The 26,910-nt window shown below is 37.6% G+C and overlaps 3 protein-coding genes across 8 annotated transcripts; all 3 read right to left on the reverse strand.

Moving 5' to 3' along the window:
• Positions 1-1,959: 1,959 nt before the first annotated feature.
• On the reverse strand, positions 1,960-8,333 carry LOC137948622 (uncharacterized). 4 transcript variants are annotated; one of them, XM_068794722.1, is made up of 5 exons: positions 5,877-8,333; positions 5,237-5,781; positions 4,762-4,853; positions 3,746-4,162; positions 1,961-3,024 (listed from the first exon to the last, which is right to left on the reverse strand). In XM_068794722.1, the coding sequence occupies exon 1, from the start codon at positions 7,091-7,093 to the stop codon at positions 6,662-6,664; it is 432 nt and encodes a 143-aa protein (XP_068650823.1). In that variant the 5' UTR covers positions 7,094-8,333; the 3' UTR covers positions 1,961-3,024; positions 3,746-4,162; positions 4,762-4,853; positions 5,237-5,781; positions 5,877-6,661. The 4 variants fall into 4 exon arrangements, with proteins under 4 accessions (XP_068650824.1, XP_068650823.1, XP_068650821.1 ...); XM_068794721.1 differs by having other exon boundaries at positions 1,962-3,024; positions 5,237-5,457; positions 5,568-8,333; XM_068794723.1 differs by having other exon boundaries at positions 1,960-3,024; positions 4,762-4,843; positions 5,237-8,333.
• A 92-nt stretch (positions 8,334-8,425) lies between these two features.
• On the reverse strand, positions 8,426-13,676 carry LOC137948860 (uncharacterized). Its single transcript, XM_068795043.1, has 6 exons — positions 13,212-13,676; positions 12,615-12,745; positions 11,427-11,549; positions 9,818-9,840; positions 8,734-8,990; positions 8,426-8,623 (listed from the first exon to the last, which is right to left on the reverse strand). The coding sequence occupies exons 1-6, from the start codon at positions 13,393-13,395 to the stop codon at positions 8,463-8,465; spliced, it is 879 nt and encodes a 292-aa protein (XP_068651144.1). The 5' UTR covers positions 13,396-13,676; the 3' UTR covers positions 8,426-8,462.
• A 1,562-nt stretch (positions 13,677-15,238) lies between these two features.
• Positions 15,239-20,298, reverse strand: LOC137948941 (protein CYCLOPS-like). 3 transcript variants are annotated; one of them, XM_068795165.1, is made up of 13 exons: positions 20,139-20,298; positions 19,831-19,930; positions 19,402-19,741; positions 18,742-18,785; positions 18,469-18,606; positions 18,080-18,128; positions 17,928-17,980; positions 17,100-17,767; positions 16,952-16,998; positions 16,797-16,842; positions 16,610-16,658; positions 16,215-16,343; positions 15,239-15,703 (listed from the first exon to the last, which is right to left on the reverse strand). In XM_068795165.1, exons 3-13 carry the CDS (start codon positions 19,720-19,722, stop codon positions 15,580-15,582), a joined length of 1,668 nt encoding a protein of 555 aa, XP_068651266.1. In that variant the 5' UTR covers positions 19,723-19,741; positions 19,831-19,930; positions 20,139-20,298; the 3' UTR covers positions 15,239-15,579. The 3 variants fall into 3 exon arrangements, with proteins under 3 accessions (XP_068651266.1, XP_068651265.1, XP_068651268.1); XM_068795164.1 differs by having other exon boundaries at positions 19,817-19,930; XM_068795167.1 differs by lacking the exon at positions 20,139-20,298 and having other exon boundaries at positions 19,817-19,935.
• Between the last annotated feature and the right edge of the window lie 6,612 nt (positions 20,299-26,910).

A 26,910-nucleotide genomic window follows, 5' to 3' on the forward strand; every position in this document is an offset into this window, starting at 1 on the left:
GATTAGTTGTACTGTAACTGTCAACTCTCAAAATTTTTGAAGAATGCCATGTGAAATGGTCTTAATAGACACACTAACCCCAGGAAAAAAAAACACTTGGGGCAATTTACAGCCTTGGGGATATGTTAAAGACGATGTGAACTTCAGAGCAGTGGTGGGCGAAAACCCACTATATCTTAAATCTTGGTGTAATAGTCCGTGTAATGCATCATGTTATGTGAATATGATCAAACTTGATTTGGTGACAATTCATGGTGATGTTGTTATTAACGAATAAGGAAGGTTTGTGTCCATGCAGGGCTTCGCTCAACCAGAGGGTTGTTGAAACTTTAGGGCAGGAGGATTTGGTATGTGGCATGAAAGCAGCTCAACAAACTCAACAGAAGAGGTCAGTACTGGCTCCTGGAATAAAATCTCAGCAGGAGGCCCCATATGCTTTAGCAGGTAAGTCAAACGAGCCAACCACCAAGATAGGGTACGTATTTTTATTTTCATTTTATTATATATTATTATTAGTTGTAATATATATTTTTATAATAAGGTAATTATGGAAATAATTTCTATTAGATATTATAGTTCTGAATATGACCACTTAGAATTGAGTTTCCGATCGCTCCATAATAGCACTGTAACGTTGTTTGTTCAATATAACTGATACGATTGTTGAGTCAAACCAAATTGGATCGATTATTGTTGTATGATACCAAGTTGACTCGGATTATATGTTGTTGAGTTACGAGTTGACTTGGGCTATCTATACTCTATAGAAAAAAAAACAAGTAAGGTGCGACCTTGGCCTATGAGATATCTGAGTGAACTTGGATCTTCCATCCACACGAACTAAGATCTTTAGATCACAAGAAGTCAGCGAAATCAATCAACACAAGATGGGCTTGTGGTTGCCATGGTACCAAGGGTAGGAGCCTGGGGCAGTAGTAAGAGCGGTCGTATTTGACGAAAGACAAGGCATCGTGGAATGATGTGTCTTTTTCCACTACACCACCGGCAACAACCGAGGTAGGGTCGAGGTTGAGATCGACTATTTGGTGTGATGGTGTTGGTGAGACCTGAGACTGGAGTTGTCGGTAGGCAGTAAGAAGACACCCTAAATTGTCGTTGATTACAATTACCTGATTTGTTAGAATTGGAGTGAGAACTAGCTAGATTTGCTAAAGTTGGAAGTGGAGACGAGTGAGTTTGATGAGTTTTCAATACAGTTCATAAAAAAAAAATTAGGCGTATCACAACCATTGATAATATCTACAAGTCGTTTATAATCATCGTCAAGTCTTTTCCAAAATTATCTCAGTTAGATCCTCTTCGTCCATAGGTTTTCCTAGTGTCGCAAGTTCATGAGCACGAGTTTTAATAAACTGCATATATAATCATTAATTGATTGAGATCCCTTAGTAGCATACTTGAGTTGTCTTTGTCTTTGATGTGACTTTGCGAAAGTGGGACATAAATATGGGCCATAATTTTCTAGACTTCATGAAAAGTCCTTGATTTAGTTGTAAGCGGAATGAGAGATTATTGATAGTCTTTATGGCTGATGGAAACCATCAACAAACTTGTAGAAATCATAACTAATAAAAATGGTTTCTATCGGAAGTTCCAACAAAGATAATTGTTGAATACGATTTTGACTGAATTATGGATGTTGATCACCGTAAGAGGTCGAATAGTGGTTTGAGGATCTATGAGTACAAACTCGGATGACAAGGACATAATAAGAGTTGAAGATCGTCAAAATCAAATATGAGGCACCTCGTAAATCTTGTTGAGTATTCTAGAGAGGAGGATAGTGTGACTATTTTTTTTTCTTGCACGTGTGAGATTCACACGGACGGAGCGTGCCGTCTTCAACTTTCGCGCGTCGTATAATTTCGACCATCGGCGGAGTTGGAATCGTATCGTCACCGGGACTGCTGGTGTGGGGCGTCGGAAGCCGAGTCGGTGGCTCAGCTGCGGTCGGCAGCAGCTTTCTGAGGCTCCACCGGTGTTGGGTCACCTGATGGCGGTGATTCAGACGAGCGGCAAAAGAGGTTGCGCTGTTGTAGGGATGAGCACCAGTCTGCGACGACAGAGAGGAGAAATAGTCGAGAGTTGCTGAGAGGAGAAAGAGTCGAGAGTTGCAGAAAGGGAGGGACAGAGAGCTGAGGCTGTGATTCTTCAGCGACGGGAAGGAAGATTCAGATGGATCGGTCACTATATTACATGATAGGTGTTATCTCTATCACCTTTTACTGTAAGACGCTTTCTCCCTGCATTGCAGAAGGACTTCGAAGATTAAATCGATGACTTCGATGTGTATGAGCACGCTCCAATCTTGCTACAGTCAACAGCCATGGCCTTCCTTCGACAAGCTACCTGCCCTGTCTCTTGCTCTTCAGGCTTTGGCTGCTACATAGAACATATATTTCATGCGTTTGATAACTAGTTTAAACATTTTTTACGACTTTACTGAACTCCGCATGATAATTTGCCCAGCGCGCTCTGCGGTTTTCGTCCAGAATCAAGTCTTCCTGCTCCGACTTAATCTCCGGCTACATGACTTCTATGGAAAGCTCCGGCAACATGGCTTAATCTCCGGCCTGGTGCCATGCTCTGGAAAGGTAAAGTTTTACTTTTTGCAAAAAATTGCTTCTATGTCATGAACATCTTCTGATTGTTTCGTCATGTTTGATTTACTCGCTGTTTCTCTTGCTTGGAAGCCTGAAGAGGCCCATGTGCTGGGAGTAGAGGGAATTGTTCTTCTCACTGCCATTGAAATTAGTCTAAAAGGTTTTTTCACCCTTCTTCCTTGAATTCTCTTGTTGTTTGATTGTCGTGAGACTGAATCACTATGCTGACATTCAAAGTGCTTACAAACCAATTCTAAATCATCATTCCATTACTTTGTGGAATTGTTTCAGACCAGTTCTTGTCTCGGCTTGTCTTTTCCATGTTCTCCGCAGGTCGATTGAGTTTACAGGCCAAGCTCCTCTGTATCAAACCAATTTTTCAATTCTCTGCTTCGAATGCCTGTGGAGAAGATCCAAACTCCATTAAAATGAAAACTTTTTTTTTAACATCGATTAGCAGTCTCCTAACCTGGAATGAAAAACTGGACAAAAACCTCTAAAATCCAACCTAGGTCAGCTTGCTTCAAAACAACAAGCCACCTTGAATCCGTAATTAATTGGAAGCAATCGAGATAAAACGAGTTAGATTCGTTATTATCAGATGCCAATATAATTATGTACCAGATTTAAAAAAATTTTATCATCCATTCTACCTGACACAGGCCAAATAAGACACCGGCACTCAAAATGTATTGGCTTATCATATTGGATTTTAGGGGCCGGCATTGGCAGCCAGGTTCAAGTTTTTAATTGCTAACAACATTCAAAGCTTGATGAGCCATCGCCCCTTCAGTTGTCTCCAATTGAAGCTTTAATGGCAGTGTCAGCAGAAGCTTCAATTGGATAACCAGCCTGAGTTCATCATTAATCAAGTTATTCATGAAAAGCTTTGAATTGGTTTGGAGTTTTGGGTTGAAGATGCAATCAAGACAGCTATACTGAGGATTTGCAGTACTAAAACTAGTAAGAGAAGAAGCTGAAGTGATAGAAAAATATTCAATGATGATAGAAACTAGTGATAACAGAAGCCATAGTTGGAATTTGTACAGGATAAGGAGAGCTTAATGAAGTTGAGAAAATGTAATTTTCTTAATGAATGGACAGGATGACAAGATACTTGCCTTTTCTCATAGACCTTTTGTACAGAAGGGGTGATTCCCACCATTTCGTTTCTCCTATGTTTCTTGCAAAACAAAACAGGTAGCGTGAAGCAACAAAACGAAGTCATGTTCATACTTGGATCCGGACCTTCAATATTTGTACAGAAGGGGTGATTCCCACCATTTCTTTTCTCCTATATCCTTGCAAGACAAAACAGGTAGTGTGAAGCAACAAAACCAAGTCATGTTCATACTTGGATCCGGACCTCCAATATTTGTACAGAAGGGGTGATTCCCACCATTTCGTTTCTCCTATGTTCCTTGCAAGACAAACTGGTAGTGTGAAGCAACAAAACCAAGTCATGTTCATACTTGGATCCGGACCTCCAATATTTGTACAGAAGGGGTGTTTCCCACCATATCTTTTCTCATTTGCCCCTGCAAGACAAAACAGGTAGTGTGAAGCAACAAAACCAAGTCATTTTCCTACTTGGATCCGGTTTTAAATTTCCAAAAAAAATTGGAGCTGGTTTATCTCGTTGTGAAGCCATAGTTGATCCAGGTTACAGTTAACTGAACCACATAAAACCACTAATGATTCATCACCGTCCACAGATGCTTGATCGGCTATCTGTCCTACCCTGTGATCAGTTCTAAGGCTATTCATGCCAATTGACATGACATCTTATCCACTCTTAGCATTCATTTGCCGCGGAAAATTGAAATTTTCTCCAGCACTGGCATCCAGATTACAACTACCCCTTCCATAGTCATACCGTAACAGAGAATTACAATAGCATGCATAGGACTCCTGATACTAGTAATTCTTTCAGAGTAGGTTGCATCAGAGAGCTGTTCTTCTCACCAGATAAACCAAGCATAATTGGTGAGGTGGATCAAACAAATGAAGGTTGCAACAGAACTTCTGTGCTTCTGGCATTAAGAAATTCATATTTAAAGACATTTGAGTTTCGTCCTTGTTGAACACTCCTTCACAGGGCTGATCACAAGATTTGCTTTGGCCAAAGTGAATGTACCTTTCAAAATCTTGACCCTATGAAGAATTCCCAGTCTCCGGTCTTGACAAATCCCACATCTGACCATCTTCTAACATCTGATCTGCAATTTTCTACAACGTAATTGACATAAGACTTAGAATTCCAAGATATGAATAAATCAACATTCCTAATGGAACAAAAATGCAGAAGATAATTCCATAACTTTCCAAAACAAGGAAATTATTTTGATACCTAACATATATATTGAGGCTTTAGCTCAATGGCACAAGAAGGCGAGGTCTTGGGTTCAAGTCTCATGGAAATTTGAGGAATTGTGTATGAGTTTGTCAAAAGACAAATATTGAACGAAATACATGAGGAATACTACTCACTACAATTAAGGACAAGTAGAACCTAAACATGAAGACTAATAAGATTGATCAAAACTAGATAAAAGAACGAATACAAAGGAGCTAAAGAACCCATGCAAAAAAAAAAAAAAACTGCACCTTACCTCAGAATTATAGACAAAACAACAGTTCCCCAGCAAACATCGCCAATGCCTTAAAACGAATCCTCAGAAAAAAGACCTAAGCCCACTCTTCAGGCAGCTTTATCTTGGTCTCTCAATTCTCAAAGTCAAAATTTTGAATAGCTTTATTTGGAACGATGCTGCCAAGGAGAGTGCTGAAATTGAGGATACCTAAGAGAATTTGTTGATCAAGAGAACCGCCACTGGCAAATAGACAACATCAATAGAAGGTATTATCATTATTTGTTTTGGGATTCCAATACAAGGGTTTTATTTAACGAGAATGAAACTGCCACTCAGGATTGGAAAATACGCTTGTATCAGCTATGTAAGAGCTTGATCAAAACCAATCCCAGCAGGGAACTGACTTTTGTGAACTTTCACCAGACAGTCATCAGTTCCCATTGTTAACTCTGGAGGCAAGCGGTCCCTTTTCCAGGCAAGCTCTCAGATTCAGCAAGTAGACCTTGTAGCTTATCGTGATGATCTCTGACTAGCCAATGAGGTTAGATTAGTAACACAAGGAACTGAAATGCATGGGAAGTAATTGAGAAAAACTAACATTTCACACTTAAAAAGAGGGAGAAGAGCCAATTTCAGTCCTTTCTGCCTCTTAGGATACAAATTGAAGAATGCAGTTGATCTTTCCCATAGGCACCCCTCGATGTCGGTTCCCTCTACATCAGTCAACAAGAAGTTAACCAAGTATAGTATGAAAAAATAATTCCACTCACCATAATCTTGTAGAAGCAATACTCTTCAAAATGCCTTTTGTTCCCTTCGTTTTATTCTAATTTCTAGGTTTATGAACAAAAAAGGATGGACTCAAGAGTGAAGTTCATACCAGATAAGCCAAGACTTAACCAACATAAAGTTTCAATCAGATTCTCTACAGCTTTAGTTTCAAGCTTCAATTTCATTTGAAACCATTATCTCTCTTGGACAGGAGAAAGCTGACTAAGACAAGAACTCAAAAAAGAATGTAAACCAAGTTATGCAAATCTTTATATTATTAATTTCATGATAAACATTTACAAGAAAGTTTATATTGCCAAAGACAAAGCCAACACCCAGAAAACAGAACTCAGTTACTCTATCAGAAACAAAACAACAAATAAGCAAACCAAGCCGCTACAAATGCTCTGCTCTGTCACCTTGGATAATTCGGTCTACATTGCAGTAGGTGAAGTTTGTGAGTTCGACAAACAGAAACCTCCATATTCTCCTTTTCTTCTTCTTGGCCAAGGCAATCATCAAGCGATCGAGAGGTCTGGTTCAATTGAAAGAAGTTGAAGCCATTCACGAGCAGACAAGTGACTAAATTTTCCCACCGACAGAATCAATGGTGTAGTTTAATCTAACTTTGGCCACATAGGGAAATTACCGAACAGGTAGTTTTAGATTAACCTAGTCGTACTTCTCCCTCCATGCGTAGACAAGAAAGAGAATCCAAGATATGCTCAATAGAATATCTCCCACGACTTGACGAGGCAAATCGCGGGCAAGCTCTTCCAAGCGCCGCTCAAAATAAACCCTCCAGACAGCACATGCGAGGTGGAGAAGCGAGCATCCCCTGGCAAAGAAGCTCTGGAAATCTCTGTCCTTGACAAAAGCGACGATGAAGAGCAAGTAGCCAATGGCAAAGAGCAGCATGCCGGAGAAGGCGTCAGATGTCTGGAGAAGGAGCTGATCGCGGGGAGTGGATCCCACGAGCTTGCTGGCGGCCTCCGTGCCATGACCAACCACAGATATCTCATTCTGGTAGAACATCATGAGCGCTCCGCAGGTGACGGTAATCGCCGAGTGGAGAAGACACATCACCATGAAACCTGAACCCATTGGTCTCGATCAGCCACAAACAAAAGCCCTAACACCACTCTCCCATTCTCTTCTATGTTACGCCCCAATTAATACAACGGGAACCGAAAGCTCTGCAACTCCCAGACAAAACGAGAAGAGGGTTACTCCCAGCTTCAATTTCCAATACTAGGTATCTGGCGTTTCGGGGTCAGTCCCCAGGACAGAACAGCCCGTCTCGTTTTCCTACCGTTCCTCCGGCGATGGCCCGATGGGTTTCATGGATCGGGGAACGCCTACCGAGATATGAGTCGCACCCACGTCAATCCTTCGTCCTCTTCAAGCTACAAACCTACTCTCTGTCTCTCCGTATCTCCCCACCAACTCACTTTCCCACGTTACACTCTGGTAAGTGGTAACCGTAACCCAGTTTCACTCTGCCAGCTGCTCCTCCTTCCTCGTCATTACTTTCTGGCCTCTCTCATCTCTCATCGAATAATTACCCTGAAGTTCACGCTAAAGAAACCGTCCAGATACACGTTCATTCCCTGTTAGAACTCCTCCGCAGCCAAATTAAACAAAAAATTCTGTTATTCGATTATATAGAATCATAGATAACAGACCCCCCCCTGCCTTATCCTCCAGAATGCTTGTTTCCTTTCCAAAGATAGCGATATGTTGGTTTAAAGCGCAACAGAGTGTCGTCTAATCTTGTTGGATAAGGAACGGGGAAGAAGCGAAAAGCTAAAACTATTGGTATTATCTTCTCCAAATAGCTTTTCCAATCAGGGATCTATTTCTTTTATGAAAGTGAAGGAAAAGAAACTCCATAGGGCCAGGGAGAAAGATGGCAGCTGGCAACACCGCTCTATCTTTCTTGTGGCCAACGCCTCGCTTCAGAGAATGGCTGAACGGATGATCTGTGATTCTCTGTTGTTGTGGTTGCCACACGTGAAGGGTGGAGTAAAATTTGAAGCAACAGCGATCAGGGAGCACCTGGCCTGAATTCGGAGTTTAGAGTTAGAGCAGAGTTAAGAACATTTTGATTTTTCATACGTTATAAGGCTCTTTGACCAGGGTTGCTCCTATTGATACTTGTCACATATCGGCTGATAAATATCGGATTTTAGGCTATCCGACACACCCAATGAGGGGAAAATGTGTCGGCCAATATACCCCTTCTCCTCCGCCTCTCCACCTCTCCTCCTTTTTCCCCTGTTCTCCTCTCCGACGAAGGAAGAGGGGTGGCCATGAATGGCTAGAGGATATGAATCCTTCCCTCACCCATAGTGACAAATTCTAAAGAGCTTTTCTAAAGAACTATAATATGGGGATTTATATATACAAATAAAACTGACAAACGAGTATCCGATATTAGTTCCATTAATTACTTAGAAACTCAATCATCTATTTAACTCAACTTTGACACATCCAGGCTAATCAAATTTGATGTAGACTTGCATAATCTCTCAAAATCAGCAATCCCCATATTATAGATAATGAGAACATATGGATGGCAAAGACACTCAGAAGCAAAAGAGGCTACAGACAGCAGCAGAGAAGCAACCAAAACTGAAATATCAAGGGGAAAAGGCTTGCATAAGCTTCATGCCTTCACCTTTCAGGTTTTCTCACAGAAATTAATAGTTGATTGAAAAGCTCAGACAGCCCGAGCATTTTACCATATTTAACAGTTAGCCAGCCCATGGCAGAGAAATATGCGACAAGCAGACATGCTCCCCTAAATTGAGTTGCACAGACTGCAAAATGAGATTTCCAAGAATTCCATTTTGCTGCCAACCTGAGTTTGGTCACTTGAAGAAGTCTTATGAAGATGATGAAAAGGACCGAGATCAGTATCCCACAAATGAGTCCTGATGTTGCACCCAGAAAGAGGTTTCTAGCACTTTCTCTATTGGTTGACAAGGAGTCCACGAAGCTTGTGAAGTTGTTGATACATGAAAAGGGTTCAATTACTTTTTGGCAAGAGAAAAAACATAATTTACACTATAAATGCATCATGCATCATATATCATATGTGGCTAGACTAAAAAAGAAAAATTAGAATTGGCCATGTTAGAGAGTGAGATAATTGACAAAAGAACAAGAGAATCATTTGAGAAGAGTTTGGAGTTTGGGTATGTCAAATCAAGACCAAGAAGTACACCAGTTAGAATGGTTTCAAAATGTTAATTAAGACACTGACAAGAAATAGAAGCCCAAAAATGACATGGATTAAATTTACACAAAATGACTTGAATAGAACCACACAATAGACCTAGCAAAGGATTAAGCAGAATGGAGAAAGACATATTGCAGATACAACATAGTTAGGCCAAAGATTCAGCAAATAGAACCACACAATAGACCTAGCAAAAGTTTAAGCAGAATGGAGAAAGACATTGCAGATACAACATAGTTAGGCCAAAGATTCGGCGATGATGCTGAACCTAATGTAAGGGTCCATGAGAACTGCTGGAACCTTATGGGGGGGGGGGGGGGGGGGGGGGGGGGGGGCGCAAAGGTACACTTCAAATTCTCAGCCCATCATACCCTGCTATTAGGTAGTTAACCTAGATTGGATCCTTATCCTAACTATATTCATGTGCAACAAAGACAAGGAATACGCAAGCTATATCCCAAAAATTTCAATAAACTCACAAAATGGAAGTTCTTCTTATCATCTCAAGCACAGAAGGATCTTCTGCTTGACAATTGAAAAGACTGTCAGAGAAGATATCTACTTTGGAATTGCTGGGCATATACCTGCAGTCATAAGTTTCATTCACCTGACAAGAAGGCACTTTAATTAGGAGGATTCTCTTAACCATCAAGAACCACAACAAGTAAAACAGATAAAATAATGTACACTCGTACAATTGACAAATATGACAAGCAATTTATACTCATACAATTGACAAATATGACTCTCAGCTTGGAAAGGTTGATATCACAGATACATAGTCCATTAAGTTTCTGTTGGAAGAGTCCCGCATTAGAAAGATCCGGTACTTAGTACTTGGTAAAAGACTTACTTTTGTTAGTCATTTTGTGATAGACATGGACCCAATTGTAAAATGGCATCAGTGCATATACCTCAACATGGACCTCCACCAAAAAAATCCAAGATTAGGAGCCATGAAGAGGGTCTACACTTGAGAGGGGGTGTTAAAATAGTCTAACATAAATCCAAGATTAGAACTATCCAATCTTTAGTACTTGGGAAGATGCTTCCCAGCTTTGGCTAACCATTTCGGGGACAAACCAAACCCAATTTTAACAGTTTCTAAAAACATTTGAGAAGAATAAAGCCAAATTTCCAACCTTTCACACATTAAACTGTAAATCTTCCTAAAAATTTCTTAAGGGTGTGCATTGATTTAGATGTAATCAACTCATCCTGTGATCATGCACAAACTTGAAATGCACCTCAAGACTAACTCCTAAGAAGAAAATCATGTGTACAATAGTGGACTGTCAATGATTTCCTCAACAACACAATTAATCAACTGACCCTGCATACAAGCATAAGTACTCCACACACTTCCAATGGTCTGTTATTTCTCTGTTAAGCATCTACAGAATTTGAATCTAATAGCATTGTTTGTTAACGGATCATTATTCTGATACTCCTCGAAAGCATATACATCCCAACATAAAAACAGATCTGGAAAAGATCAATTCTGAATAAGGTTAGGCCTTACAATTCTGAAACACTAAATGTTGAGACCTGCCATGGAGACCATAAACGAAAGAACATATATATGCATGAATCATCAGTATGGAAGTTGCTGATAGTTTCACCTTAGGAGATAATTAAAGTACAAACACGTGGATAAAGTGAACTTACAGAAGCTTACACTTAGAACAACATTTTTCATCTTTTGATAAAAGAACCACATAAATTTTCACCCTTAAAGAATTAGCTGTAGTACAGACAATCGTCTTAATGAAAAATAATAATCCAATTTTGATTATAATCTTTATAAAAAAAAAAAAGCTCTTCGTCATCTTTTCAATTAAAATGGGGGTGTTCAACATTAATTTTCAAATTGTGACTTTTGTATGGATCCAAAACAACATACAGAAGCTTACACTTAAGAACAACGTTTTTCAACTTTTGATAAAAGAACCACATAAAATTTCCACAATTATCTGTAGTATGTACAATCATCATAATGAAAAATAATGATCCAATTTTGATTATAATCTTTACATAAAAGCTCTTTGTCATATTTCCAATTAAAATAGGGAATTCAACATTAATTTGCAAATTGTGAATTTTTTATGGATCCAAAACAACATTTAAAAGCGCTTCAAGTTACACAAGCATTGGCAAAACAGGACAAGAGTTGCCACAATTTGCATAAAATACCTTAAATTTATCTTTTATTAACCATGCAGTGCCAAAGTCAGGCCTGCAATCAAGAGGAAGAGCTTCCTTTGGAGCCTCCACCACTGCATATCGTCCCTCACCAGAAGTTTTCTCATATTCCACCTGCACCATGAGCTTAAATTAGCTAGACAAGGAATCCTCATCCAAGCAGATATTTTAGATATACCATTTAATTGAGTGAAAATTCATGCAATAATGGACCTCATTGTTTTTTTGGGGATGGGGTGGTAAGGATGATAAGAGAGAGGAAGCGAGTGAGAGAGAGAGAGAAACCTAAAACTTCATCAAGCATCATGTAAAATTATAAAGATGATAGCAGCAAGTAAGTAGGTTGGGAAAATTTATGCAAGAAGCATATATATCGAAGCATAGGAAACCATGCTGTGACATAGCTAGAGATATTTGTCTTTAGAGAATAGCAAGGAGTAGCACCAACATACAAGAAAATAAAGAAGAGTTTTTGAGATAGTCTGCACATGTTTGGAGAAGACACAATAACGAAGTTGTCAGAAAAGTTTTGCAAGCATAGAGTGAGTAAAAAGCAAGAATTAGAGGAAGATATAAAGTTGTATGGATGAAGTAGTGAGGAAAGACTTAAAAAGGCCAACCTAGCAATGGAACCAGCAACTGATAGATCAGAGAGGAGGAGGGCAAACCACATCAAAGTTGTGACAAGGCTCAGATGATGATGATGGATATGCAAAGCAGGAGATACATCTCTCAATGGTTAGCAAGCACAAGTTGGGTTCTTGTCATTTTGTTAGGAAGAAAAAGAAAAAGAAAAATTATTATCAAGAAACTTTGAAAGACATCATAGAATTGGGAAGAAGAAAAAGGATCAGAAACCTTCTATTCCTCAACATGCAGAAAAGCAATTATGTTCCTTCACCAGGAATGGAACACAAAGAAGGGGGCATGGTGGACAAAGATAACAGTGCAAAATTAAAGAGCTGAAAACAACTCAAAACAATAGAGAGGAAAACCCAAAAAAAATATTATTCTCAAAATAAGACAATAACCAGCTTATTTTTGCTTCCCCAGCTCACTGAGGTGTTAACAAGTGAACAGAAGGTGCCAAATCTAGACGCACTTCTTCACTATCCTAAGTCTATAGAGTTTATAGCTGTGGCCTTTCTCATAAGACCTAATAAAAGATCAGGGTATTACCTTGAAGACAGAAGCCCAGTAGTAATCGTGTCGACATCTAAACTTTCTTCTTTCCGTAGGGTAAAACACATGCTTAGCATTATAATTTCGGACACCAAGTGCACAGACTTTCGTTGACCTCAGATCGACTCCTGAACAACATCAAATATCGTCTTCTTTAAATCCAAAGGATAAAATATCTAGAATAAGCAACTGCAGAAATAATGATTGTAGATGAAGACCAGGAAAATTTTCTTCTTCCTATATGGCCATACTGCCGGGAAGAAAAATGTCCGCATCACTTCCATATGACAGTTATTCTTACAGTTTCAAACCTTTTCACGAGGAGCTTGAACCCAAAATTTCATCTCCTAACTGACGATGTCAATTTTCCCAAAATCAAACAAATTAAACATAACCAACCAACTTAACATCGACCAAGCAAACACTTCAAAAAAATAATACGACAGAATTCATTAAAATAGTTGTCTGCACCAAAGTTTAATTAAACAGCTCCTCAACAGAAGAAAATCTAACATTAAGAGCAAATTTTAAGAATAAATTGCCTCGGAAAAAATAAAAGGACCATTCATAAAGAAATAAAAGATATCAACTCACTGCTTGACACGATCCTGCACTGTGCATCAAACGCAGCCGGACCAGAGTCAAACAAATTGCCAATCACGACCGCCACAAACCCGAATAGGAACGAAAACACGAAGGAAACGATCAAAGAGAAAATAAGAGTGAAACAAAACCGGAATAAGCTCCTCCTGCCACAATTTATCACAGGGTAATCCATGAACAACCAAACTAAGCCGAACCCATGTCAGGTTTATCCTTCCCTCCACGACTCTCCCGTACAGCGAGGCAGCAATCGGGGATAGGGAGAGAAGAATTGCAAAAGGGAAGGATCGGGGTGACGAACCCGGATACGGTGCTGTTGCGGGAGAGGGGCGCTGGGTTGGATTTTGTCAGGAGACCTTTTACTGTGTTTTGAAGTGGGAAACTGGTAGGAGGGATAGACTGGGACATCTGCGTGGAGGAAGAAAACGAAAAATGGTGACAAATACAGACTATCGTTCGCGGGAATCAAACCTCTGATCTTTCTTTCGATTAATATTTTTAAATGCCTACAGGCTTGACTTCTATTATGATCACATATCTTTATAATATCAATAAAATTCTATAATTTTTTTAATATTATTTAATACACTCTATTCTATTCATTAAAAATCCTCCATAAACCCTAAACCTTCACTCCTATTTTAGCTAATTTATTTTTTGAATATTGATTATGTATACATACACTCCTATTGATTAGTGACAATAATTCACATAATTTCATATAAAAAAATAATTATTAGTTTAAAAAATTCATTAACTTCGACAAGTCATTTTGAAATAAACCTGGATTTAACTTTATAGTTATTTTAAAGTAGATTGTTTGTTGTATTTCGAGTATTTTTTTTTAAATGTTGATTACGTATGCCCACACCCCTTCTTGATTACTAACAATTTTTTTTTGCCTATTTTGATATAAAAATAATAATTGTTAGTTGGAAATTTTTATTTTACTTCAAATTGTCATTCTTTAAGTAATTCGAATTCCATTTTAACATTTTATTAAAGTAGAGTGTCTTCTCTATTTTGAATTGTATATTTTTAAACATTAATTACAAATGCCCAGATCCCTCGAATTTATTAATGAAAAATAATGTAAGTTGATGTCATAAAATTTTATAATCACTAGTTTAAAAAGAACCATAACTTAACCCAATTTTAACATTGTATTAAAATATAGTGTTTGCTCTATTTTTGGTTTATTTTTTTATTTTAATTATATATGCATATACTAGTTAATATAATAATTTTTTTTATTAATTTAAGATAAATATCTTGTTAACTTCGAGTAATCATTTTGGGATAAGCTTTAATCACATTTTGATTTTATTTAGCTTATATCCGGTTTATGTTACAAGAATTTCACCTTAGGAGAAGTGTTCCCGGAGAATAATCCCATGATCCCAAAGCGAAGAAAAATTCCATAGTCATTGAGTTATAAGAAGTTTTTTTTTTTTTTATTTCAACTGGTAATGTTGTGATGGATTTAAACCGATTTTAACAAATCTTATATCACTAGACCAAAATATTCTCTTAACCATGTTTATTTACTCTTAATTGAGTTTCCACCCAACACCTCTCCTATTGCTTTCCATGAATAGGACTCTTTCCAAATAAGAAAAAGAGGAAGAGAAAGAGAAAGAGAGAGAGAGAGAAAAACCCGAAATCTTGGGTGTAATAGATCAGATTTTTTTTTATTTTTTGTTTTTGGCACAGTTGCCTTTTTGTAAAGTTATTTGTTTCTGGGTGTAAACAACCGTCTCAAAGAATTAAAAATGACTGAGATGTTTGTGTTTAAAAATAACATGAAGAATGTAAGTGGGTAATATGTTAAAACAGATTCCATGAGCTACAATATACAAATCTACAATGGAGTTCAGATCATGATTGTTAGATCTTCTTACATACACATTTGCAAATTTGGATTTTCTACAAGACTATCCAAGCTTGTTTAATATTGGATTTGTCAGGCAAATTGTGATCCCATGTTCTTTTAACAAGAAGGTGAAATTAAGCCTCTAAAAGGTCCCAAAGATTTTCAGTACATATTGACCAATAAATTGTCATGAAGACAAAGTCCAAACACATATTAGCCTGTGATTTATATCAAGCAAGACATAACTAGTGAATGTAGTGAATGTGAAGTAGAGCCCTGCAAGGGGGTTGTGTAGCTGAATGGGAAGAAGAAGATGTGAATTTGATACTACCTCAGCTTCGTTTCTACATGTTAGCTGCATAAGTAGGGCTCTGTAACAACAATAGAAATTGAGCCATGGGAGTATGTTTTCACATCTCTGAAAAGTAAGTCAATGTATGCGCTTTGTTCATCGAAACAGCAAGTAGACTAAGATATTGGTTTGTCTTACATCTTGCCGGACACAGAGAGGATCCTTTCAATTTCCTCTAAAAGGCGTTCTTTTTCATTTGCCAAGTCATTGTTTTGCTTCTGAAGCTCTTCGATCTGTTTTGTTTGCTCAGAATCCTTCCTGAAATAAAAAAGTAAACTGGATTAAGAAGGTGAAGTAATTGTGAATGTGCAGGGGCTGTCAGTCAGTGTTTTCTAGTGGTCCAACTAGAACTTTTATGGGGCATGGTAAACTCTCCTCTTGAGGGGTTAAACAGGATACTCTTAATATGGAGGCAACATGCTAATTATATGGAGTCACAAATACTACTGGCAAAATATTATGAAACAAAACTGAAGATAATAACTAGCAGATAGTAGAAAATTAATGTTCATCGACATCATTACATAGCAATATCAATCAATTTAAGAAACAGGAAAGTTCTGCAACCTGGCCAATCTGGTGCGGGAATAACATATCGGAATGAGAAATAGGAGAATAGAGAATAATAATTAGAAGAAGGAGAATAGAGAAGAAAGAAGAAGAAGAAAGGGGAGGGAGAGAGGGAGAGACCCGAGGTTTAAAAAATTCCTTATTAGTGAGGCAAAACATGACTATAGTTCTATTTAGTGAAAGAAATTATGGTACGAACCTATTCATAAAAGATAAATTAAGTTTGAGTGACCGCACTTCCTTCTCAAGAATTTCACACCGCTTTAGAACAGCTTGCATATCCGATGGAATTGCTGGTGTCATGTTCCTTTCCTTGGCTTCTGCCATTCTGAATTATAAAACATAAAAAATAAAACAACAGAAAAACAATCAGAGGCAAAAGTGAAGTCTTCAATTAACTGTCCCCAACAGCTTTCTTTCTCAAATTCATTTGCAAAACTCCAGAAAACAAAACAGAAACCAGCAATGAGTTAATTCAAACTTTATAAGACCCAACAGTTTCAAATCTTAGTTTCTAATTCTTACAGTAAACATGTTACTGAACTTTATCCAATTCCTTCCATTAGGATAAGCTATCAAGTTAACAGTACATACTTTCTCGATCGCTCCACCCTGCGTTTCTTTGTAGGGTCCCCCTTGTCCACTGCAGAAATTGAAGTTAGACACATAAAGTATAAAAAGTAAATTACAGAAGACAAGCAAAATTTGATTTTTGTCCTCTGAAAACTTTAATTTAGGAAATGGGTATTCTAAAAAAAAATTTATATGTTAATGCGAATACCTGAACCTCCTGATGTCAAAGATCCCATCTGAACTAGACTTCCTCTCTGCTAGCATGGCATAAGCATGGGGCACAATGAATGAATACTTCAAAAGAAAAAATATTCCAGCAGAAATGAAGCAATTATTCCGAAATTTAATGTTCATCGGACCTACCTTCTGCTCATCCTTTTCGTTGTTCTCAAATATCCTTTCCCTGAACTCTGCGATGCAGAAGAAAGTAACATCACTAGAGAATAGTTTATTGACATAGTCTGCAGACCAAGACAGCACGCTAGAGAATGTTGTAAGTTTTACTACACACCTTTGGCTTTAGAACCATGATGAGCATGGCCATTCCCTATTTGTTTCCTAGAGCTCTCACAGACAGACAATGTTTGTCCTGAGCTTGTGGGTCCATCACATACATCCACACCAGTAGACAATACAGGTGCTGCAGCAGATGACTCACTCTGTGAAGGTTCTTGGGATATTGAAGTCATTTGCACAGGATTTATGGGAGCAACAAAATTTTCTATATCAATTTCTACACATTCTTCGACTGTTTGTAGATTTCCAAAATCCTTCAGTTGCATGAGAGATGCTGCTTGAAAATTTCCTAATGAACTAGGCATCCAGTTTTCTGCCTCTTGATCACCATTCATGTTGGCACCGCCTTCTTGAGATCCATAATATCCAAAAGAACTAGCTTCGACAGCCTCCTTGTCAACATGGTTGTTGAGCTTCTTGCGCTCGAGTGTACCCTTCAACATACTCACGACAGAAGAAACAGCATCTTGAGGGGGTATTGTTGAAGTGCAGAAAGGTGATGAAGATGAATTGGACGGAGACAGGAATGTCCCTGGTTGGCCTGGCACTTGACCTATTAGAGCATCAGAAGAGCCATCCATGGTATTGAGGCTGCCTCCACAAGTGTTAGGCATGGGTTCCACTGCATTTGACATTTGTATTTGCATTGCAGCATACCTCCTCCTGAAAGAAATGAGATATCCATATGAAGGCTCTACAGCAGTAAAGTCTATCATTAATTCAAGATTAAAAATGCGGTAATGTCACTTGAGATGTACATCAGAGTGGATTGATCTATGATTATTCAAATTGATTTAATGTTCAAGGAATGGAATAAAGCTACCGTAATTCAGAGGATCTGCTCCTTGTCATTGGATGAGAGCTTTGAAACCATGCCTGCAAAATGACAAGGAATGAGATTATTAGCCAAATGAACAAAATCAATCATCTACTACCTTGTTGATATCCATGAGGAAGAATAGATGATAAATAAACCTTGGCCAAGAACATGTTACTAGCCTGTACACCCTTTTCGACCACATTTCTGATAAAAATAGGAAATATAGTTAATTACAGATTAAAAAGGAGCTGAAACACTGCATTAGATAACTACCCCTTGACAAGAAATTTTGTTTGTTATTATTCTGAACACACTGCATAGGATTTTCAAATCTCACTACAGATGAGTCTTTAGAAGATATCGTGTGCATGGCAGTCATACTTTTTCCAAATGAAAATTCTGCAAAGGAATTATCATCAGCTAACTTGACAAATGCATCTTGAGCATGGACAAAGATGCAATTAACTTTTTGGCACATACTACATTAGGATCCCAAGGCTACCATGATATGTCTGAAGATTTGGTACAAACTTCATGTAGCTACCTGAGTGGCAACTGGTTATCCTTTGAAGTTTCCTCAAGTATGTTCATGTTTTGTTGAGATAAATTGCTGTAGCCTCGTCTGTTTTGAATCGTAGCCCCATTTTGTTGAGTAGATAAAGCAGCAAGTTCAGAGGACAGCCTGCATTTTCTCATGGATGGATATCATAAGAAAGTTTTATTAGGCACATGGTTGATACAAAGCTAGAGATATCAACTACTACTGTCACAAATAATTCAATTCTTAAGTAGAACTTTAAACAAAAATGCATCTCACTTTCTTGATGCTTGCCATGTACGTTGTGCTATGCTTCCATTAATCTGCAAGGATAGCAACTCTATTAAAGATTGAGTCTGGGAAAAAATCTAGTAGCAACTAATTAGCATTTCAAGCATATTAGTAGGAGGCATAAACAACAACCGGCGATTATCAGAATTGTGAGTTGATAGGACTGAGAACTCATAATTTGATTTTCAAAGTAAGTGTATGCCTGTGTAATTATGCATGTAAGTCCTTTATTCAGTTATAAGCAAGATTATTGGAAGCATTGAAAATGGCTTTGGCAAAGTAGAAAAATAAAGAAGCTGTCACACAAAAAACTAGGTACATGTGGGAAAAACAACCTCTTCAATACAAAAAGAAAGAAATAAACAGCAGTTGCAGTAAAGTACTAAGCTCACGGCAATCATCTTCCAAATGAAGCTAAGATTCAAACAAAAAGAAAATCTTTTTGATTAAGAAAGCCCACTTGATTGGCGTCATCCTGATCAAGACATGTGAAGGGTATAGTTTAGTGCCAAAAGAAAGCCGAGCGGAGCTATTAGTAGGTTCAATTAGAACTTTCTCTTTTAACGTTGTTTACAAAAAATTTCATCATAGTAAACTTTAAGGAGCAAGGAACTTAAATAGAACAAAGGCACAGTGAAGATTTCTTGCCTCTCCATTCGTAAGCCAACTATTGAAGAGTTCCTCACTATCTGCTCGAAATGTCTGAGACAGATTCTTAAACCCTTGAGTCTCCATGGTTGGTGCTGCCAGACCTATTGAACCTTCAATCAAGGTTTTCAAAAAAATCTCTTCACTTGAATTCCTATACGAGTCCGAAAAAGTTCTCCCAACCGTCTCCATGAAAATCTTCTCTGCGGCAGCACTCCTCTGAGATGACTGAGATTGTAGTGGGCTTAGATCCTGATGATTAATTCCTGCTAGCTGTGAAGAATCGTCTACTAATTCATTCTCGCTTCCGTCTTCAATCATATTTTCCGATGATCCGCCTCTTCACAATATGACAAACAAAAACCACTTAGAGAACTCAAAGGAACTAAAAAGATATGTCACTGAAGTTACTAACCCAACAGAAGTTACATTTGATTTCGTCTACAATCCCAACTTCCAGTTAGCTCTTCTCGTCTTCAACATGAATAAATGGAGTAAAAAGGCAACAGAAATCCAACACAGCGAACAACTGCCACATGAACGACTCGAAGATTGATAAAATGATCGAGGCAAAATTGCTCCTAAAAAATCGACAAAAAAATAAACTAAACTACAGTTGTAAGCCGATGCAAATTGCTCATCTATCAAAACAGAAACTGCACATTGCAGACGAAGAAAAGCTACAAATAACAAAAACCTTCAAAAAGCAACAAACAAAAACGAGAAATTTCTCTCACTATCATTAAACCTCACGCATACGCAATCCAATCAATCAACTCGCCCGAATTTTCACATATTTTAAGCATTAAGAAAACAAACAAACGAATCTTCCATTTTGCTGTCCTTGAGATTCCGAAGCCAAAGAATGTCTTTTTCTGCAGAGGTAAGCGATTCTACGCTCCCAAGCTCGAAATCGAATTTGCAGATCGACGAAGGTGGGATAAACTGAGTAATAGTGAATGGCAAAATCCAATAAAGTACAGCGGAAATCATTCCAGAAATGCGTACAGAGCTGCTCCTCGAATGCAAACGGAAGAAAATAATTTGAAATTGGGGTGGATGGAGACTGATAATGGCGCGACGGCAGCCGTTACAAGTCGCTCATGCCACTTACATGATTTTAGGGGGGTTAGTGCACGTGACTCAGAACATGATCTTCATGCATATTATGCAGTTCATGTCCTGAGGTCGTTAGGGAACGCTGAAATTCATGTCAAGTACATGAACATCCATGACTCAGGAGTTCATGTCCCAAGAGTAAACGGGGGAAAGTATTTTTTGCCCGATTTTGAGAATCATCTACATGACTCAAGCACGGGGCTGTCTCTCGGCAAACGGGGCTCTCTCTCGGGGCTCTCTCTGCCGCACACCCTCTCTGCCATTTCATTCCCGCAGCCCTCTCTCGGTGTTCCGCAGCCCTCTCTCGGTGTTGCCGCAGCCCTCTCTCGTTCCATAGCCCTCTCTCGGTGTTGCTCGCCGCCGTCGCCGTTGCCTACTAGCCCATCCCCGTCGCCATCGTCGTTGCCCTCTGGCTCGCAACTGAGGAAGACGACGATGGTTTAATTTTTCCTTAGTTAGGAAAAATTAAACTATCTTCATAAAAATCATTATTTTATAATTTTTATTTATAAAATAATTATTTTTATTTATTTAATATATTTATTTTACAATTACTATATTAAAATAGTGATTTAATAGTCATAATTAAAATATTGTTAAAATAAATATTTGATAAATTATTTTTGGCATAATTATCCGATTGCTATAGTTAATCAAACCGATAGTTTTAAATTTTGTGATAATATATTATTAATTAATAATACATAAAATATATTATGTACAAATATATAGTGTGTTAAAGTTATGATTAGATCAATTTTTTTTCTTAAATTATTCATTTTTAGGTTAAAGTATATCATATGTTATTAATAAATTAATAACTCAACGTATTACTTTCGTTTTTGTTACTTATAATGTTATTTATTTATTATTTGTAATTAATCATATAGGTATTTCATTGGCTCATGCAATTACCATATTAATGCATAATAAAATATCTAATTCAATTAATAAATATATTAGTATATTTAATTATACACTAAATAACTTATTCGTGTAGTAATAATGGTTGTTTTACCTAATTTGGAGTTTAAGGATTATGTTGTAATTAAGTGCACTGTAAAGGTTTAGAGATTCTCTTGTGTTTTATGTTTTTCTCATGTTGGGGCACTAACACTGGAAACTGTTTTCCAGTGCACATGAAGTCATCAACACTAACACTAAATGCGAAGATAATCTTCATGTACATGACTGACATGATCTTCATGTTGGATATGAACTTGATCTTCAAGAATCCATTTGGGACACTGAGACACTAACCCCCCCTTAGTGGAGAACGGCGATTGGAACCGGTGGTTTTGCCTACAGAGGGAAACCGCATGAAGTCAACGTCAGAATAAGGGGGGGTTAGTCAACTTGAAGGACAAAATGATCTTCAACCACATAACACCCTTCAACACTTGAAGTCGTTAGTGGAGCGCAGAAGAAGCTTCATCTTGATGCAGGGGATGAAGGACCCTTCATCTCCACGGTTTAATTTCAATCATGTGGAAGAAAGCCCTTTTTTATCTTCTTCGAATTGAAGGACGGGCACTCTCGGCCTCGCTCTCTCTCGTCGCACCCCCCCCCCCCCCATTTTTATCTTCTTCGAATTTAAGGACGGGCACTCTCGGCCTCGCTCTCTCTTGTCGCACCCCCCCATCGCGCGTCGTCATTTTTCTTTTTTCTTCCTCTCTCCCGCACTCCCTTCCCTTTCTCGTCTCCTTGCGCCCCCGACATTGATCTCGTCCTTCATCTCCCTGCATCCCCAACGTTGATCTCGGCCACCATCTCAGTTCCCTCTCATCTCCGGCCTCAACTCTCGGTCTTCTCTCAGCCTCGCCCTCTCTGTCGCACCCCCTCTCTCGTCTTCGTGACTCCCTCTCTTCTCTCGGACAAGCTCTCTCTCGCTTCTCTCTCTCTATTCCCTCCCGACCTCCCTTTCTTCTCTGTCTTCTCCCTCTCTTCTCCCTTTCGGCCTCCCACTTCCTTCTCTCTCTGGCTAGTCTCGATTAGGCATCGATTTCACCCTTCGGCTTCGGATTTCCCCCTTCGATTTCACCCTTCGGCTTCACCCTTTGGCTTTGGATTTCCCCAAATTTCAGAAGGTATGCCTAAACCCGAATTTTTGTTTTCATTAAATTAGTGTTTTATTTTATTTAAATTTATTTTCAGTGTGTAATTGGGGGTTATTTGTGCATTATTTTGGGATTTAGGGTTACGGTTTATAGTCTAAATTAGGGTTTAGGGTTTAGTGCGTAATTAGGGTATATGGTTAAGGGTATTTTAGGGATTAGGGTTTTTAAGGTTTATGGGGTTTAGGGTTTTTAAGCTATAAGGTTTTTTGGGTTTAGGGTTTGGCATTAGGGTGTAGGGTTTAGGGTTTAGGGCTTTTAATGTATTAAGTCCTGGAATTAGTTTTTAGGGTTTAGAGTTTAGTAGGTGATAGGGTTTAGGGTTTGATGTTTTAGTTTTTTTTTTTATGGTTTGTGTTTCGGGTTTAGGGTTTAGGCTAAGGGTTTGATGGTTTAGTTTTTTTTTTTATGGTTTGTGTTTCGGGTTTAGGGTTTAGGCTAAGGGTTTATGGTATTTTAGGGATTAGAATTTTTAAGGTTTAGGGGGTTTATGGTTTTTAAGGTTTTGGGGGTTTTGTGTTTTTAAGCTCAAGGGTTTTTTAGGTTTTGGGGGGGGGGGGGGGGGGGGGGGGGGGGGGGGGTTAGGGTTTAGGGTTTTTGGCTTTTAAGGTATTAAGTTCTGGAATTAGTGTTTAGGGGTTTTTAGTCCAATTCAAACAAGGTTGAGTCGCCTACACGGGCGTCCATTAGCCAACGAAACCCGACCCCCATCAATGACAAGGTACAGTTCAAAGTGACTACGAAGTTATATGGGGCTCTACCAGGGTCTTCGATGAATTTGGATTTGATGTGTGTGTGTTTTCATTGTTTAGTGCATATGCATTAGTGAAAATAATTTAATTAATTTTGAAATGTGTGAGAATGTTGTTGAGAATTTTTGAAGTGCTATGAAATGTTTTTGTCATGTGGTGAGGAGATTCGGGTATTATACATATCCACCACATGGTATTTTTTTAAAGGTTTGTGTTTCGGGTTTACGGTTTAGGCTAAGGGTTTAGGGTATTTTAGGGATTAAGATTTTTAAGGTTTAGGGGGTTTATGGTTTTTAAGATTTTGGGGGTTTTGTGTTTTTAAGCTCTAGGGTTTTTTAGGTTTTGGGGGGGGCTTTTAAGGTATAAAGTTCTGGAATTAGTGTTTAGGGGTTTTTAGTCCAATTCAAACAAGGTTGAGTCGCCTACACGGGCGTCCATTAGCCAATGAAACCCGACCCCCATCACTGACGAGGTACAGTTCATAGTGACTACGAAGTTATATGGGGCTCTACCAGGGGTCTTCAGTGAATTTGTATTTGATGTGTGTGTGTTTTCATTGTTTAGTGCATATGCATTAGTGAAAATAATTTAATTAATTTTGAAATGTGTGAGAATGTTGTTGAGAATTTTTGAAGTGCTATGAAATGTTTTTGCCATGTGGTGAGGAGATTCGGGTATTATACATATCCACCACATGGTATTTTTTTTATGGTTTGTGTTTCGGGTTTAGGGTTTAGGCTAAGGGTTTAGGGTATTTTAGGGATTAGGGCTTTTAAGGTTTAGGGGGTTTAGGGTTTTTAAGGTTTTGGAAGTTTTGTGTTTTTAAGCTATAAGGTTTTTTGGGTTTAGGGTTTGGAATTAGGGTGTACGGTTTAGGGCTTTTGTTGTATTAAGTTATGGAATTAGTGTTTAGGGTTCAAAGTTTAGTAGGTGATAGGGTTTTTAAGGTTTTGGGGGGTTTTGTGTTTTTAAGCTCTAGGGTTTTTTGGGTTTAGAGTTTGGAATTATGGTGTAGGGTTAGGGTTTAGGGCTTCTAAGGTTTAGGGTACAGTGTTATGGAATTAGTGTTTAGGGTTTAGAGTTTAGTAGGTGATTGACTTTAGGGTTTGATGGTTTATGGTTTAGGTTTTATTAGGGATTTTTTAGTCCAATTCAAACAAGGCTGAGTCGCCTACACGAGCGTCCATTAGCCAACCAAACCTGACCCCCATCACTGACAAGGTACAGTTCGTAGTGACTGCGAAGTTATCTGGGGCTCTACCAGGGGTGTTCGGTGAATTTGGACTTGATGTGTGTGTTTTCTCATTGTTTAGTGTATATGCAGTAGTGAAAATAGTTTAATTAATTTTGAAATATTTTAGAATGTTGTTGAGGATTTTTGAAGTACTATGGAATGTTTTTGCCATGTGGTGAGGAGATTAGGGTGTTATACATATCCACCACATGGTATTTTCTTTTTTTTGTGGTTTCAATTTAACCCTTCGGCTTTGATTTTTCTCAAATTTCATAAGGTAAGTCTAAACTCTATTTTTCTTTTATTAATTTAGTGTTGTATTTGATTTGCCTTATAGACAGTTACTTGTGATTGATATATCCTACTTTTGATATTGTTGAGAACTTGTTGACCAATGCCATTTCAACCATTGTTCTAAGATTTTGCTTTCCAATCTTATTTTTTTGGAGTAGGAGACTTTTGAGTCCGGAGGCCTGCTTGAGAATGTCTCATCAGGGCAATATTTATATCCCTATTCAAAATTTTTAGATTGTTAAAAGTAAACTAGTAAAGAATTGGCCCTTTTTTTTTTACCATAATCACGGATTTATTCTAGATGTTCTTACTTGCATGCCAGGGCAATGCGGATGATGTAACAATTGCTGTATTGAAGGAGTTGCCTCCTCTACAAGAGAAAGATCAATCAAGGGGAAGATTTGGAGATCAGTTCATAGGGGGAAATGGGCGAGGAACAACTAGCATGAAGAGAAACAATTATAGTTTGTAAATTTATAATGGATTTATAGTTTTTATTTGGGCGATTGTAAATTGATAGTGATATTTCATTTAATTTTGTTGTGTTTGATTATTGTATGGAGTTTATTTATAGTGTTATGCAGTGTATGGAATATTTAGACTATTTTATGGAGTGTATATAAACAATTCCATGGAGTGTTTATGGAATGTATAGACAATTTTATGGAGTGTTTATACAGGTATTATGTATATTGATTATGCCCAATTTTAAGTAGAGGTCATGCCGAATTTTATACAAGTATTATATACATAGATTATGCTCAATTTTAAGAAAAGGTTATGCCCAATCTTATACATATATTATATATATAGGTTATGCCTAATTTTATGTAGAAGTAGCCAAGTAACATGCTTTCGGAGGCAGAGTGCATTAGAATCCACAAGAGTCGCACAATTTCGAGATGCCATATCGACTTCCATGTGGAACTATAAATGATGGTTGTATCATATTACTTTTGAACACGCGTCGTTTATATGTGATAAACTTGTAACTTGATGATTTTAATATTAAAGGCACGAACTCGTTATTAGAATAATCTTTTTTTTAGGTTATTAATAAAGTTGTATATGTATTTATTTATTATTTTTGTTTAATTTTATTACTATATTAAATTTCATATTTAAGTCTCTAGTAAATAAAATATAATTAAAGTATGCATTTGATTAATTAATTACTTTTAATTTTGTCAAAATATATTATTAATTAATACCATGTAAAAAATATATCTTATGTTATTAATATAATACTTTTTTATTCATTAATTATATTTATTTTTTATTTACTCTATTTTATTAGTGATTTAATAGTGGTAATTAAAATATTGTTAATTCAAACACTTGGTTTAATTAACTTATTTTTATAATTAATAAAATTAATGATTTTAAATTTCGAAGATGAAGATGAAGATGAACTTGTCTACACTAACACCCTATTTCAAAGATTTCGAAGATAAATTTGTCCACACTAACACGAATTTTGAAGATGAAGATCATGTAGATGCATAAGATGAAGATGAAGATGAAGATCAAATTTCCAATTTATTGACTAACCCTCCCTAAAGGACATGAGATCACCTGGACCGTTTGGTCCAGGAAACTTACAGACCCGACAAAAGACTCTCAATAACTTCCGTAGGAAAATTATTTTTTCCTATTTGATGAGATTTTCTAGGCCTTTTTCAGGATATAATTTATGGATAACAGCTTTGGTTGTATTTTTTTTCTCAAATATTAATAATAAATATTATTTTATTACAAGAATATCATTTATATGGTCACATAAGCAATAAGAGTAAATGGACTAGAACAGCTGGGAAATATTCAAATACCTAAGAGAGCTAGTTATATCAGAGTAATTATGCAGGAGTTGAGTCTTATTGAATCTCATTTGTAATAGCTTGGGCCTTTAATGGCGGATATCTGTAGCAACAATCCTTCCTCTCTTTTTGGCCATGGTCAACTTCTACAACCTCATTCGTCTTGAGAAACCATCTCA

Source organism: Aristolochia californica, unplaced genomic scaffold (genome assembly GCF_029961685.1).
Source record: "Aristolochia californica isolate CCGP_79_NKW_82.1479 unplaced genomic scaffold, dmAriCali1.0.hap1 SCAF_13, whole genome shotgun sequence".
Lineage (NCBI taxonomy): Eukaryota > Viridiplantae > Streptophyta > Magnoliopsida > Piperales > Aristolochiaceae > Aristolochia > Aristolochia californica.